At 38.0% G+C, this 15,030-nt stretch overlaps 1 protein-coding gene across 4 annotated transcripts in view; it reads right to left on the bottom strand.

Moving 5' to 3' along the window:
* Nucleotides 1–1,773: 1,773 nt before the first annotated feature.
* pls3 (plastin 3 (T isoform)) overlaps nucleotides 1,774–15,030 on the bottom strand; it is a 32,022-nt gene continuing 18,765 nt past the window's right edge. For all 4 annotated transcript variants that reach the window (XM_081383319.1, XM_081383318.1, XM_081383320.1 and 1 more), the window contains exons 5-16: nucleotides 14,789–14,921; nucleotides 14,611–14,692; nucleotides 14,263–14,428; nucleotides 12,395–12,537; nucleotides 9,712–9,807; nucleotides 7,245–7,440; nucleotides 6,145–6,223; nucleotides 5,843–5,960; nucleotides 5,557–5,690; nucleotides 4,488–4,611; nucleotides 4,258–4,382; nucleotides 1,774–2,848 (exon numbers count right to left, since the gene is read on the bottom strand). In XM_081383319.1, coding sequence (XP_081239445.1) covers nucleotides 2,716–2,848; nucleotides 4,258–4,382; nucleotides 4,488–4,611; nucleotides 5,557–5,690; nucleotides 5,843–5,960; nucleotides 6,145–6,223; nucleotides 7,245–7,440; nucleotides 9,712–9,807; nucleotides 12,395–12,537; nucleotides 14,263–14,428; nucleotides 14,611–14,692; nucleotides 14,789–14,921 — 1,529 coding nt within the window. In that variant the 3' untranslated portion in view covers nucleotides 1,774–2,715. The remainder of the gene's footprint in view (nucleotides 2,849–4,257; nucleotides 4,383–4,487; nucleotides 4,612–5,556; nucleotides 5,691–5,842; nucleotides 5,961–6,144; nucleotides 6,224–7,244; nucleotides 7,441–9,711; nucleotides 9,808–12,394; nucleotides 12,538–14,262; nucleotides 14,429–14,610; nucleotides 14,693–14,788; nucleotides 14,922–15,030) is intronic.

Genomic DNA, 15,030 nt, shown 5'->3' on the forward strand with positions numbered 1-15,030 from the left:
GAATAAGGGAACATCGATACATCACTTCACAGGAAGTGGAGAGCGATGATCACCCAACTGTCATTGCACGCATCACGTCGTCACCAGTCAGAACGGTTATAACTAACGATGGAGGAGTTTACGTATGTGTGTAATTATTCAAACATTTCACCATTGTTATACAAATTACAGTATTTTTAACGGTTATTCTTGTGAATATTACATATACTATTTTTGATGATTATAATTTACCTCAGTGAATGCAGCCAGCCTAGCTAGTTTGTGAAGTAAAGTGATATTTTAAATGTGATAGTAAATAAAAATTAAAATATGAATATAGTCCTATATATATTTGTTATATCATTATCTGCGCGACCCCGTCGTTGACTTTCTTTGATGACGCTTGCAGGGCATCCCAAATGAGCGGTTATTGTCAGTGAAGTCCACTTCAACTGATATACCGTGCTCAGGGAGTAGGGAGCAGTGAACACAGCGTAGGGACCCTGTCGAATGGAACGCACCTATACATGCACAGTTCTCCCATTATATTGCGGAACAGAGGCGTCAGAATGCAATACTACGCAGGTCTCTGCTTATGACAACTTGTTGTTGGCCTATCAGAACTGGTAATAACCTTTCTAGGCTTCTGATTGGCCAACATGGCTTTACAGTTAGGGTTATATCGCCACCTGTTGGTTTGGCATGCTCTTGACAGTGCTTAATAGCAATTCTTTAGCATTTTCGTGTGGACACATGTTTTTTTTTTTAACAAAGGAGGAAAAACTCTATAAAATAAAAAACTTTATAAAAATACCCTTGTACGTGTGGACTAGGCCTTAATCTGATTGCGAATCAGGCATCAACCAAGACAGGAGGAGCTCCTTTTTACATTTGATATGCTAATTTATGTTCATGGTGGCCTCACCTTGTACTTATTAAAATCCTAATAGTATCAATTGATAATACTCAGAGTTAATTTGATTATCTTTTTAGAGATGTATAGAACACAGGATTTTACAAAAACAGTTTTTCCAAATAATTTCAAAGCTTAAATATGAATTTTTCATTTGGCTTTAGAGAGAATGAGAGAGAGAGTGGAGTTGTTCATGATAAGAAGGAATCCAACACGTAATCCAACAGTACACGTATGCTATTTTTTTTAGACCATCTTATCATTCAACAACCTTTTTCTACATTCTTATAGCATTGCTTATTGTTACGGTAGGCCTATGTGTTCTTTTCAAAATCTTTAAGACTAGTTCACTTACTGTATATGTCTGAACTCTGGTTCATATGGATGGTTAAAATATGAAGAATTATTGCTTTAAGTGTCCATTAGTGGACATAAAAAAATAAATAATAATAATAACATAAATGAGTTGAACAAATCTTATTTTTATACTCATTTATACATTGGAGAAAGGCAAATATCAAGTAGATCCTTTTTTTTTCTCAGTGGCCAAAATTCCGGTCTGAAGGGACCAAAGGCCTTTTTAACCCAGGTAAGTCTATAGGAAACTGTTTATGTTTGTAATGTTATGCTTCTCCTCGTAGCTGTTTGGTTTGGTTCATGGCCTATAACGCTTTAATGACGACTTTTCAGAAATGAATGAAAAATTAGGGGGGCTGTTACATTCTACTGTGAAGAATTGTAAAATGTTTTGATATTCTAAAATGACAAACAAATAAAGCGATTTTCAACGTGACGTGCCACTGTTTGACCCCTCTGTGTTCACATCAACCTAGAGCACAAAACTGTTTCTGGAAAAAAGAAAAGGAAAGAGTAATGCTATGCACAGTTGCATTTTCTGCTTTATTTTAATGATGTTTTTCAGTTACAGACATTTGGTGTCAGCTGCTTCGGTCCACAGATAACATGCTGTCGTATGACCAGACACTTCCAGTTTCATTCCCGGAAACAGTCCCTCACCATCAACCCACGGTAACGGGTTTGACACTGACCCCACGTGATGACCTTCCCCTGCGTCAGCGTTTATTTGTCATCTTTGCATTTAACGTACAGCATGGATTGGTTAATGTTAAAGCTTTTAAAAGACATTTTCTGAGGAGTGTATTGTTTTAAATAAAAAATATAGATCATGCATAGTTCATTCTGTTTGGATGTCTCTTGAATGTAAAAAAAGCCTTTTTGAGTATACATATACATAAGACATAGGACACAACTATGGAATGCGTTAAAGTGTCTCACTGGAAAGTTTCTGGCAAATTCCGTAACGTGTGTAAAACATAAGGAAAATAAGCGGCCCAATTCAATGGTTCAAACACAATCATGTTCTGCATAGAGGCAATACTGCATCTAGTAAGGCCAGTCGTGACTCTAAATGTCCAAAGCTGTCCGATTGAGACCTACAGCTAGCACTCGTACATTCTTCCTTTATCGATTATGTAAATAGAGTATTGCAAAGCAGAGTCCGACATGGTTTAGATCCAATGCTTTAGTCATCTTGCATTTCATTGACAATAAAATTTGGGTTTAATTTGTCCCTTTCGCAGATGGAATCGTAATTGTTTTGGTCTAAAAGAACCGACCCTCCCTTTCCATAAACTTCAAGCCCATTTCAACTTTGATGTCCTGCCAAACTTAAGCATGATTCTTTAACATCTGTTGCCATTTTTTATTGTGGTTGTCATAAATTTACTGAACCAGAAGCCTTTCAACCAGCAAAATGGCTTTTGGGTAGGACATCAGCGCTCGATTGTCCACAGGGTCCCGCGTTACGCCCTCTTCATCCCTCGGCCCATTAGACACGCGAACACGGTCATGACCATCTTGGGTTTGACCTCCACTAGATCATCAGGCAGAGCGTAGACACGAGCCCCGATCTTCCTGGCCATGGACACGGCAAACCTGCAAGACACACAGAACCTCACTATCCTGGAAACATTACACAGACCCACGATTAAAACTATTAATCCACGACTAATAGTTCTCACAGTATTTATATACTTTTCTTCATACATTTACACCCTTATTGGAGAACCTTTTCATATGTTAATCGCTGTGTTCTTGCTAATGTGGGAACAGCTTGTAACTAAACTTAAAAAACAAAACCTTCAGCGACTTCTAATGTTGTCTATGAAAGCCTGTAGACTGATTTTTAAGTGAAGGACTCGGGACGGTTTTGCTGGTAAAATGAAAAGCATGTGATGTTTACTCGCTCCTGAGAGCCTCTCTTCCGTTCAGTGACACATGAAATGAATGCTTATACAATGTTCGGGATAATGCCGAAACAGCCATTCTGTACTGTAATGTCAATATATCATACAAAGATCTATATAGTCTCAAATATACTTCATAATCAAACTATCGTAACAGTGTAATTTTAACGACCTCATCTGTCATCATGATTCGGGTGAATCTTAGAGAGCAAACACATCTACATCACAATAATCAGATGCTTTCTGAACTGCTGTTTTCTCAACGCTGTCATTTCTATTGTGTTTATTTTGTTATTGAGAGGAAAGTGCACAGCACATATTTATATAATAATCTAAATGTCGCTTTCAGCATCATGGACGGCATTGGGATGTTTGCTATATCGCTGCTCACGTATTTCTAATTCCTTCCTACTTCTAAGCAAAGATCAGAAAAAAAACGGCAAGAAAAACAAACTGGCCCAGCCTGGACCACGGAACATAACAAACAGTGTTCCAGCCAATAACCGACCAGAATGATTTGGAGGTGGGGGTTGGTGGGTTAGTGCGCGTGCACATGAAGGGGGGTGTGGGGGGTGGAGGAGAGAGAAGCATGAAGAGGGAAGTTAGCTAGACGAGAGATGTCCTAACAACGACTAACGTTAAAATGGTATATTCGTGAGAATTTTGATATGGCCGACACACGACCAAAGAGACGACGTTCCGATGAACAAATAACAAAGAATAGGAAAAAGGAGAAGGAACGCAAAGTCCCGAATTTACATCGGAAAAGCGTTCAAAAGGTGGCGAGAACTCCGCCGTCAGAAGGGCTTCCGATCCGACACTCAGGAGGATCTGTTTCTGCTGGACAGGGTAAATCCAGTTTGTTTTTTCTATATGGATCATGACTGTTTCAGGAAGCACGGGAGGGAGGGGGAGGGGACGGGAGGAGGGAGAGCGAGGGGGAGGGGACGGGATGAGGAGGGAGGGAGGGTTGAGCTAGCCTCCGTTTTGTTTGACAATACTTCGAACGTCAACAAGAAGTGATGTAACCCAACATTGCTTAGAGCACCTTTAATTCTTGATGCACGTTATCTAGTGAACACTCTTTTGAAATCTTACTTTGCATTGTCCAGTTTGTCTTCTTCGCTAAGACTTCCTCTCTTCACGAGGTCGTAGTTGACGCAGCCGGGCTGGATGGCATCAATCAGGTCCAGGACCGCCAGACTGGAGCTGATCTCTTTATCCTGTAGTTCAGAACACAACACTTACTTCTGATGTTCAGCACACACGTGTAGGGAACATGAATACTGGCTACAGTATGTTAGTCTGATAAATGAAGGGTTGCGCACCTTGAAACTCGATATTTTGGTTGATTTTCCTGCCTGCGACAAAGTCTTGTTAACCCAGTTGACGATGATTTCATCGTTGACCTTCTGCCCGTCGCCCAGGTTCTCTAGTACATTCAGAGTGTATCTGGAAGAGAACACAGCACACACTCATCAACATGACATTTCCTCCAAACCACTTAAGCTTTATACACATATACATGCTCTAATAAGCAAATTAAATTAAATAAATACAATCTTTGCTTATAGACTTTTAGGTGTTTATTGTAAAATAAATTTTTAAATGTTAATGCTGGTGTGTTTGTTTTTAAATCAAATATGAATTTAACAGTATTTGCATAAAAAGTTTTACAATAAGGTTAAATCTGTTAACATTAGTTAATGCAGTTAAGGCATCAAGACCTTATAGTTAAACAAATATTTCACATTTATTGATCAAGGTTATTGTCCATTTATTAATTTGCTATTGTTCAGTCTCATATTAAACTACAGATCAAAAGTTTTTTATATATATCTTTGAAATAAGACTTCTGCTCACCAAGGCTACATTTATTTGATCAAAAAAACAGCAAACAGTAATACTGTGATATATTATTACGATTTAAAATAACTGTTTTCTATGTGAATATATTTTAAACTGTAATTTATTTCTGTGCTCAAAGCTGAATTTTCAGCATCATTACTCCAGTCTTCAGTGTCACATGATCCTTTCAGAAATCAGTATAATATGATGATTTGATGCTCAAGAAACATTCATTATTACTAATCAATGTTGAAAACAGTTGTGCTGTTTCATATTTCTGTGGAAACCATGATACTTTTTTAGGATTCTTTGATGAATAGAAAGTTCAAAAGAATATAGAATATTTCGTAACACCATTTTTGATCCATTTAATACTTCCTTGCTGATGTTTACAACATTTATTATTCATTACATATGGATATCCACTATGCAAGATTTACTATACTGTACATGCTTTACTACAATGTACTTTCTATTTGTTTAGTAATAACACTGTGAATGTTTTATGTACATTTTTTAGCTTCTAGGACACATCTGTCAAGGTTTTACCTCCTCATGAGCTGCCAGACCAGGGCGAGTGTGAGAGTCGGGTTCCCATCATTCAAGTCCTGTCCCCCGATGCCCACCAGGGAGAAATTGGCTTTGGTCTTCCCCAGTTCCACAGCGTAGTTACAGTTCTCCAGCTGAACACACACACACACACACACACAGATGTAAAGACTGAAACAGCACTTTATCCTATCAGAAAACTGCCACTCATTGAGCAGGATTGGATTGGCTGACTTCCTCAGAGGAAGGGGTTTCGGAGAAAAGGTAATGCGTTAGGAATTAATACCTTCTTCATGTTGGCTCCTAGTTTGGGATATGGAGGCTTGTTGACTTTGTTGTTCCAGTCGACAGGAACCTTGATCTTCTCATAGAGTTGCAGGATGACCAGAGCATCCTGAAGGTCACTGAGAAGGTATGAAAAAGATCATAACTCAAATGTAACATTATATTAACGATATAAATGAGACGTCACTCATGTGATTGAGTTGATCACTGATCCCATAAAGTCTTGAGAATCAAGTGAAATACACATTCAATACATGAGAAAAATCTAATTTGATTTCACTTTCAACTTGATTTGTGATTTACCCGTATAAGTGATTGACATGAGGGTTGACGCCCAGAGAATTCATCCAGTTTCTGAAAGTCCTCTCCTCTCTGGTCTCTCCTACAGAAACCAAGCAAAAGCAGGAGTTAATCACTAACACAAGAATTACAAACTGCATTTTTAATCCACAGAGAACATTTTAGCCACACTTTATGTGAATATCATTACTCCAGGTTATAAGGTTACTCAATCATAATCCATTATATAACATTAGTTAATGCATATTGTTAGTTAATAAAAATACAACAGATTTTTGTTAATTCATGTCATCTCAGGTCTATTAACTAATATGAACAGATATAACTTTTTTTTTTATCATGTGTTCGTAAATTAAATTAACATTTAATTGAGATTAATAAATGCTTTAGAAGTGTTTTTCATTGGTGGTTCTTGTTAATTATCGTGGTTAACTGATGTTAACTAATTTAATTTTATTGTAAAGTGTTACCAATATTTCTTGATGACCATAATTGCCACTAATAATCTGTATATAAATAACCATACATTCAAATTATATGGACCACATTAGTTACGCATGATGATTTTTGTAATCCTATGGATTAGATTAAGAAAGGATTAAGTCTTAGTTTAATTAGGGCATTTAAGTAGCTTTTATAAATGCGCCTTATAAAAAACATTACTGGTGCATCTTGAGACAAATCAATGAATCTGACATATTTTAAGATCTGTGCAAGTTGCTGTCAGTTAAAACATGCATTTTAGTCTGAGACTATCTTAAACCTAACTGGGGTTAATCTATAACTGAGGATTAGGTCTGACAGCAGATGTTTTCCACCACAAGAGGGCACAGTCTTCATCGAAAGGGCGTAAACTGTTCCAGCCTCAGGAAATGAGCCAAACAGTCCCTCCCTTTGAGTCACTGGCCGACGCGCTTCACCAGTTTCCACAAAAAAAGTCCTGAATGTCTCATTTGTGATGCCATCGAGTGTATTTTTAGAAGCAAGTGTTTGGGGGCAGTGTCAGCCATTTTCATGAGTCATTACGTGGTGCGTGTATTTAGCAAATGCTAAAATGGTAATAGGAGACAGGAAAGAGCAACAATCAGGAGCAGACGACCCACCCTCCAGAAGGCCCCAGTTGATGTCTTGATTCTCGGGTTTGGTCAGCGCTGGGTACTTGTTGAAGAGATTGGCAACGAAGGCCAAGTTGAGTTTGGGGTTGCCAGACACGACGTCAGTAGACGTGACGAACTGTCTACAGCCCAGCCTGTCTGCCTGCTGCAACATACACTCGGCTCTCTTCAGGTCATCCTTCTCCTGCGGGACACACGACAGTTAAAACACAATTCAGCGCATGTTTCCCTCTCTGCTTCGGTGGGACGGATTTGCTTAAGCCTCAGATGCAAAATATTCTCCTCTTCTGTTTCATGGGTCATGTAGAAAATAAGATAATAAGACAACTCAAATCAAACATCAACAGAATTAAAGGGTTAATTCTCTTCGGCCGAAACTCGACTCGCGAACGGCCGTTACCGGAAGCCACTGATTATAGTTTATAAAGTTATAAATATGGATATTATTCTTACTTTTTTTTTTCTTTATCAACCCCCTGGAGCCGTATGGATTACTTTTATGATGGATGGATGTGCTTTTTTGGGCTTCAAAATCTATACCATATACTCCCATTATAAAGCTTGGAAGAGCCAGGATGTTTTTTAATATAACTCTGATTATATTCATCTGAGAAAAGAAAGTCATATACACCTAGGATGGCTTGAGGGAGAGAGTAAATCATGGGACAGTTTTAATTTTTAGGGCAACTAACTCTTTAAGAACAATCGCAGAGGTGAAGTGCTTGAACATTACTCGAGAGCCAGATTCATTTGGTGGTACAGTACTACATAACCTTCAGAAATAGTTGAATGTGTAAAAGTGCAGAAATCTGATGCAATGTACATTAAGGCTTTGTCCCAAACCCTAGTCAGTCGACTACCTAAGCAGAGATTTTAGGGCTCCCTCACAACTCAAGCAATGAATAAAAGACAAGCAAGCAATAAGCAGCTATGATGCCTTATATATGCTAAAAAAATGTGTGTGTGTTTAATTGCATTTTTATCCTTGCTTTAATTGTTTTTTCTTTTATCATTTTGAAAGGATCGGTCCTTGAACTAGCGTTCAAAAGTTTGGGGTCAGTATGTTTTTTTTTGAAGAAATGAATAATTTGAATCTGCATGGATGCATTACATTGATTCAAAGTGACACTAAATACATTTATAGTGTTTGTTACAAAAGATTTGTATTTGAAATAAATGCTGTGGTTTTGAACTTTCTAATCATCAAAGAATCCTGAAAATATTTAAAGCAGCACATTATTCATTATCGATAATAATTATAATAATAATAACAATTATTATTTGATCGCCAATAATAATTGATAAATTATCACAAATAATAACTAAGCAAATCATCATATCAGAATGGTTTCTAAAGGATCACGTGACCCTGAAGACTGGAGTAATGATGCTGAAAATTCAGCTTTGATCACAGGAATAAATTTGAGTTTACTACATTTTCACATGGAAAACTGTTATTTTAAATTGTAATAATATTTCACAATAATACTATTTTTACTGTATTTTTGATCAAATAAATGCAGCCTTGGTTAGTATAAAATACTTCTTTCAAAAACAAATCTAACTGGCTCCAAAATGTTGAACGGTAGATACATTTCAACACTGAATATGGTCAAAAGCATGAAAAATATTTTTTTTTTAGCTATCTTGCCCAGTCTTTCTTAGAAAGGAACAGCATATGTCGCAATAACAGCCCTTGATGCAGTTCACTGGGGCTTGGAAAAGAGTCTCAGATAATGAATAATGTTTCCTTTCAAAGGCAGCAGAGAGCTGAAACACTGGCTGATGTTGACGGTGAAACGACCCTGAGCGTGTCTCGGCCACAGCCGACTCATTCAGCACACAGTCAATAACAGCGCGTGGGGTTGAACACATGGGCTGTTTACACGCTGCTGGGAAACGGCCAACATTGTTGCTGTCCCAAACCAAAGCAGTGAATGACTTGCCCCATGGCATGCTGGGGGAGGATCTGGCGTCTGCGGTGGCCGCTCGTGTTGTGACTGCCACGACAGACTGGAACACAATGTGCAATAAACACTGGCTTTTTGATGATTCTCCTACCGGAAACCACTATCGTAAAAAACATCCTGCTCAGAATTTGCAGTTCTTCATTTTGGCAATGATTATACGAATCAATCCCAGGTTTGGATAAACTTTCACCCTCCTGTGCCGAGTTTAGACCCCAGAGAAACTAGTGTTTGATCTGCTGATGCTTGATAACGGCGCTTCATAAACCAGGAAGATCCCGGTCGGATCTGAGAGGAACTGCTTCTGTCCTCCAGACTTACAATGAGCCGCTCCAGTGAATGAAGCTTTGATATATCTATATAAGACACACTCTTCTACTGAGAACAGCACACTACCGGATGCATCAGAAGAGTGGTTCAATAACCACTTCAGTCTTCCATTTGTATACTGGTTTATAAAACTTTAAAAGTGTATAATGTGAACTCACGCTGAAGCCTGACATGTCGATGTCAATGTGTTTTTCGCCCTCCTTCTGTCCTTTAGGTGCGATCTGGTTGAGCAGGTGGAAATAAGCCCTCGAGTCCTGCAGATTCAAGAGTGAGAACACAAAAAATCTTTCAGTGAAACGTGTAGCGTAATAATGCGGCCTTCAAGTCACGTCAGCAAGATTTTATTTATGAGCTGAGAGCATATGAATGTCCTAATGGTGTCATTACTAGAGACACACTCTCGGACTCAACACCATTACCCCCCTGCGCTCAACAGAAAACAAACCGAAGTTATTTTTGCGTTAAAAGCCAACATAAATTCATTGATTATCAGACACTTAAAAATAATCAGTATCAGTCATGAAAAACAATCTGTACAGAGTACTGGAGGGGTTCTGAGCTGAGCCTGGCACATGAAAAAATATTCTGAAAAATATATATTTTTAAATAGACAGTTTATTAAAACTTTAAGCAAGATAAAAAAAAAAAAAAAACATCTACAACAGTTTTTTTGTCAAGTATCATATTTGATACATCATGGTTCTTAAAGTCATAAATAGAGAGAATATGAAGCTCACATTTGTGTGCTAAAACTGAACAAAAATATACAATTTGGTGATATTTATATGAACAAAAAAGTAATAAGATGATGTTCTAATTGTAATGTAAATCAATGAGCTCTTAATAACAGTATAGCAGATAGTCGTCACTCTAATATCTCCAATAATATGTCTTGTAGGATATTTAAATGCTTAGCTTTATGATCAAAGCTCTGTAATTTTAAAACATATAATGCAATGCAATTCCTTTCTCAAAAGCCTGATGATCATATTTGATACTCAAAGAGTTTAAAAATATATATATGTCTGGATAATAAAGTAAACCTAAGGTGCTTCGGTCAAGTAAGTGTCCATCTTGAAATATTACTAACAGTTTAAAAGTTATTCTTATGTTTACTTTATAAAAATCAGCAAAGAGACAAGTGAAGCACAAGCTGAAGGTGGACGTCTGTGAAGTACATCATGTACAACAGGTTTTTCCACAACCGTTAGATCATGTTGATAATTTAGAGGCTGTATCAAATATCATAAAGTCAGCTTAATAGGGTAAAAGAATCATGGCCACAGCTGGTATTAATCATACAGAGAATTAGTTTCTATACATTTTTGCGTACAGTTGTTGAAGAATAATTATAAAGCCTGTCAAAAATACCATGAGGCAACAGACTAGTGCAACTACAATACTGCAATGCTCCAACGCATCCATTTTATTCCGTCCAAAAATCACAAAATCTGACCAAAGGGACTTGAAGGCATCAAAAGATAATTTACACTGTGAATTACATTTACATGAGACACAATCCAGAGAAATGTGTGAAAATATGAGACAGACAATCATGCGTGAATTCCTGAGAACATGACCGTGGTAGATGTGAATGAATGAACTTGTAAACAAAACAACGAAATAGACATAACTGATCTCACAGTACATTTAGGAAAGTACCTTTACACACTTTGAAAAATCTGTTAACTGCAGCACAGAGGAAGATAGAGAGAGATATTAGTTAAATCATTCACTGTGTTTTTCATCTTTATCTTCATCACCAAATTACTTGAATTTCATGAAAATACATGACATGTCACGAGTCAATCACCTAACAGAGCTGGGGTCACACATCTTTTATTAGACACTAAATGATCCCTCACATGTTTTACACATTTTTTTCGTGGGTTTGCCATCCAGAGCCATTTGAAAGTCAAAGTAACTGCACTCTTGCTCTGGCGAAATGCCTTTATGGAACAGAAAATGGAGCTAGCTGTTATGTAAATTCTAATTTGGATAAATTTGGCAACATGATTTTTTATTTCATGATTAAAGCTAAAGCTAAAGTAAAGCTGTACATTGGGCATCTACCCATAAGTTCTTCAAGAGATTTAAAATATGCAAAACATCTACGCAAAACTTTCCAATTCACCCACACAGGGTTTCATGTTATTCAAATAATTCTTGTAGCTACATGTAATTTAATGTTAGTGTAAAGTACTATATTTATCATTTAAAGTCAACTGCATTTAATAAAAAGCTATAATTACACGTTCACATTTCTGAGGGTTTCTTAGTGTTATGGTTTCTTAAAGAGCCTTAATGCTAGGGTGTTAATATGCAGATGTTATGAAGTCAAAAGAGCCCATTCCCAAGTCCCTATAATATCTATATATAGCTCGGAATTTGCATAGAAGAGTAATGCCATGCCTATATTCTATATAAGCCACAATTCAGGCATCATTCATAACCACTCTGTTGCACTTTAGTTCTCTGGTCCTAGCAAAATAAACGCCACTAATGACAACAACTTTATCTGTGACTGTTAGTCCTCTGTTACACTGACTGGCTATTTCAATAAGGAGGAAATTTGATATCAGTTTTATGTAATCTCGATAGAGAATAAAGGCCCTGATATTATAGTGTTCATGCATTAAAACTATGCATTTAACCCTTTTCCATAGGATCCCAGAGCAGCTTACATATTTTACAACTAAATTAATATAAAAAAATAGACAGGACTACAATCACAATTCTCATGCTCAATATCCTCATGAAAACAGCATGGACTCTATCTGATACTTCATCAGCACACAGACACACAAGCAGAGTACAGTAAATGGACACTTTAAGGCTGACCTTAATATCATGGCTGAAGTTGTTGATCTTGCTCCAGCCAGCATTCTCCAGGTGGAAGTTGGCCCAGCGGAGCAACAGTTCCTCTGGAGACAGTTTCATCAGATCCTCAAGTGTCTCTCCATCCCTCAACAGCGCTGCAAGAGCTGGAAAAAGAACACAGTGACATTTAATCTCACTGTTTTCACCTAGATTTTGCATCAGAGAATAATGTGAACCCGCTGATTTTAATGGCTATTACCTTTGCCACACTGAGACATAGGCATCCTCTAACCACTGATAATTTCGGGCAGATAGGTCCAGTTGTGCTTTCAGAAAGCCAATTCACTTCATTTCAAACTGACCAGGCTCTTTCCACGACCTCATTGTACACCACAACTCATTTTCTGTGTCAAATACTAGATTTCTAGTTCAGGGATGGTTCTGTCATGGAGGTTCACTGTCCTGCAGCGTTTAATTCAACATATCTGCCTGTAGTTTTCAAGCAATCCTGAAGATGTAGATTCGATTTTTCAGGAATGGAGCTAAACTCTGCAGGATAGTGGCCCTCCAGGACCGGATTTGCTCATCCCTGCTGTAGTGTATCCTGTAGGTGCCCATACTTCTCCCACCACATTCAAGTAGTTAAGCCTTCAACTTTAAAACCCCTACACTATCAGAAAATTACAGACCAGTCTATATTAACTTGTTCATGATGGAAACACTTGTTTTCAACCAGGTCTCTTCCTTACTTTTACAGGAAACATTTCTATGCAACAGTCAGACTTTAAAAGCAGCCTCCAGATCATGTGTCCTCATTATGCTGTAGTACTGCAGATTTTGACACATTAAATGACCAAATCCTTTTATCTACCCTCTTCTTAATGTGCATTACAGGAACTACATCCCACTGGTGTGAGTATTACCTTAAAGGTAGATCCTTCAGGGCGTCTCGGAAGGGAGAGATGTCTAAGTCATATTAACTAACCACCCACCGGAGTACCTCAGGGTTCGGTGCTGGGTCCGTTTCCTTTCTTGATTTAAACAATGTTGCTGGTACCTACCATACATTCGCATTGATTTTCTTGATACACTAAGGACACATGGCTCTAATAAGTACTTGCACAGATCACAGCCAGCCTGGCAAACTCTGATGCGGATGTGGATGAGGGAACCCCCCCAACAATTCACCACAAAATCACTGTTTAGCAATGTTCTTCGATGATAACACTGTCTTTAGACTGGATTACTGCTATGCTCTTCTAGCTGGCCTTTCTGTTTACGCACACAAACCTCTGGAAACAATCCAGTAGGTCTGTTGTCTGTAACTCAATGAGAACCCAAAAGACAGGGCATGCTACACTTTTCTTTCTCACTTTTACTGGCTGCTAGTTGTTGCCCGTAGTTCAAACCATTGATGTTTGCATAGAGAATCTTCACTGGATCTATAAATGTCAAGCCAAGGCAATTATTGTATTTGTTTATCATTTATCATCTCAAGTCTGCTTTGTGACTAATCATTCCTGGCAGTGTGTCAGATGAAAAGCAATATTATGTAATAAATTAACTTGTTTATTTATCCTTTCAGTATGATTCTCATTCATTAAGAAGGTTCATCTTAGTAGGCTAGACAACTCTCTCTATAGATCTGTACAGAGCCTTTGAGACAGACCCAAACTCCCTTAAGTTCAATTTAAGGGAGAAAACAAACTGTCAGATCTAAGAGCTCAAGTCCGCCATAACAGTCAAATCAGTCAGTCGGGTTAACATTTAACTAGAAAAGAGACGCTAAATCTGTTTGCCAGGATTCCTGGATGTTGTCATCAGCTGTGGCAATGCCAGCACTGTTTGGACTAGACGTGTGATCGTATTTGTGCAACAGACACACGTACCCTCGTTTCTGCTCAGCTCAATGTCAGCAAACAGGCCGATCTTAATGATCTGCCACAAAAGGCCCAAAACCAGATGCGGTTTGCCTTCCCGAAGGTCCAGAGCTCCGATGTTGACCACGTGACAGCCAATGGCAGAGGCCGAGTTAAGAGCCAGGTTAAGATTCTCCTGCAATACAGAAGCAATGATCTCTGTTAGACCCAAATCTCTCTCTCTCTCTCTCTCTCTCTCTCTCTAACACATACGATTTAAGAAATTTGGAAAAAAAAGGCACTGAAAGTGATTCAGAGTCATATTTTAAAGAATAATCTTCAAACAGAGACGGCTGCAAAAATTAATCAAAACCAAACCTGTATTGTGAATGGTGTTAGTTTCTTCTTGTTAATGGTCCTCTCATCAATAGTATCAGGTACTGACAGGTTGATCATTTTACTAAAAGGAATCAATGACATATGCAATGAGGAGGTTTCTTAAATAATTTAAAATAATTAAAACTCACAGGCATGTTGAGGAGTGTGTCTGACTTACCACAGCACAATACCGTCACCAACAGCCTTGAAGAGAGAATCTGTATTGGGGTTCATGGGCAGCACATGTTTACAGTCAGGGTCCTGTTCCAGCGCTGTGTTGATCCAGTTCACGAAAGCAAACCTCTCCTCCTCTGGACAAAGACACAGAAAACAAGATCACATACCACTAACCACTAAAAACATTAAGGTTGCACTTTGTTTTACAGTACGTGCACTTACAGTGTACTTACCTAAGAAAGT

This window comes from Scardinius erythrophthalmus (genome assembly GCF_964197995.2).
Source record: "Scardinius erythrophthalmus genome assembly, chromosome: 13".
Taxonomy (NCBI): Eukaryota; Metazoa; Chordata; class Actinopteri; order Cypriniformes; family Leuciscidae; genus Scardinius; species Scardinius erythrophthalmus.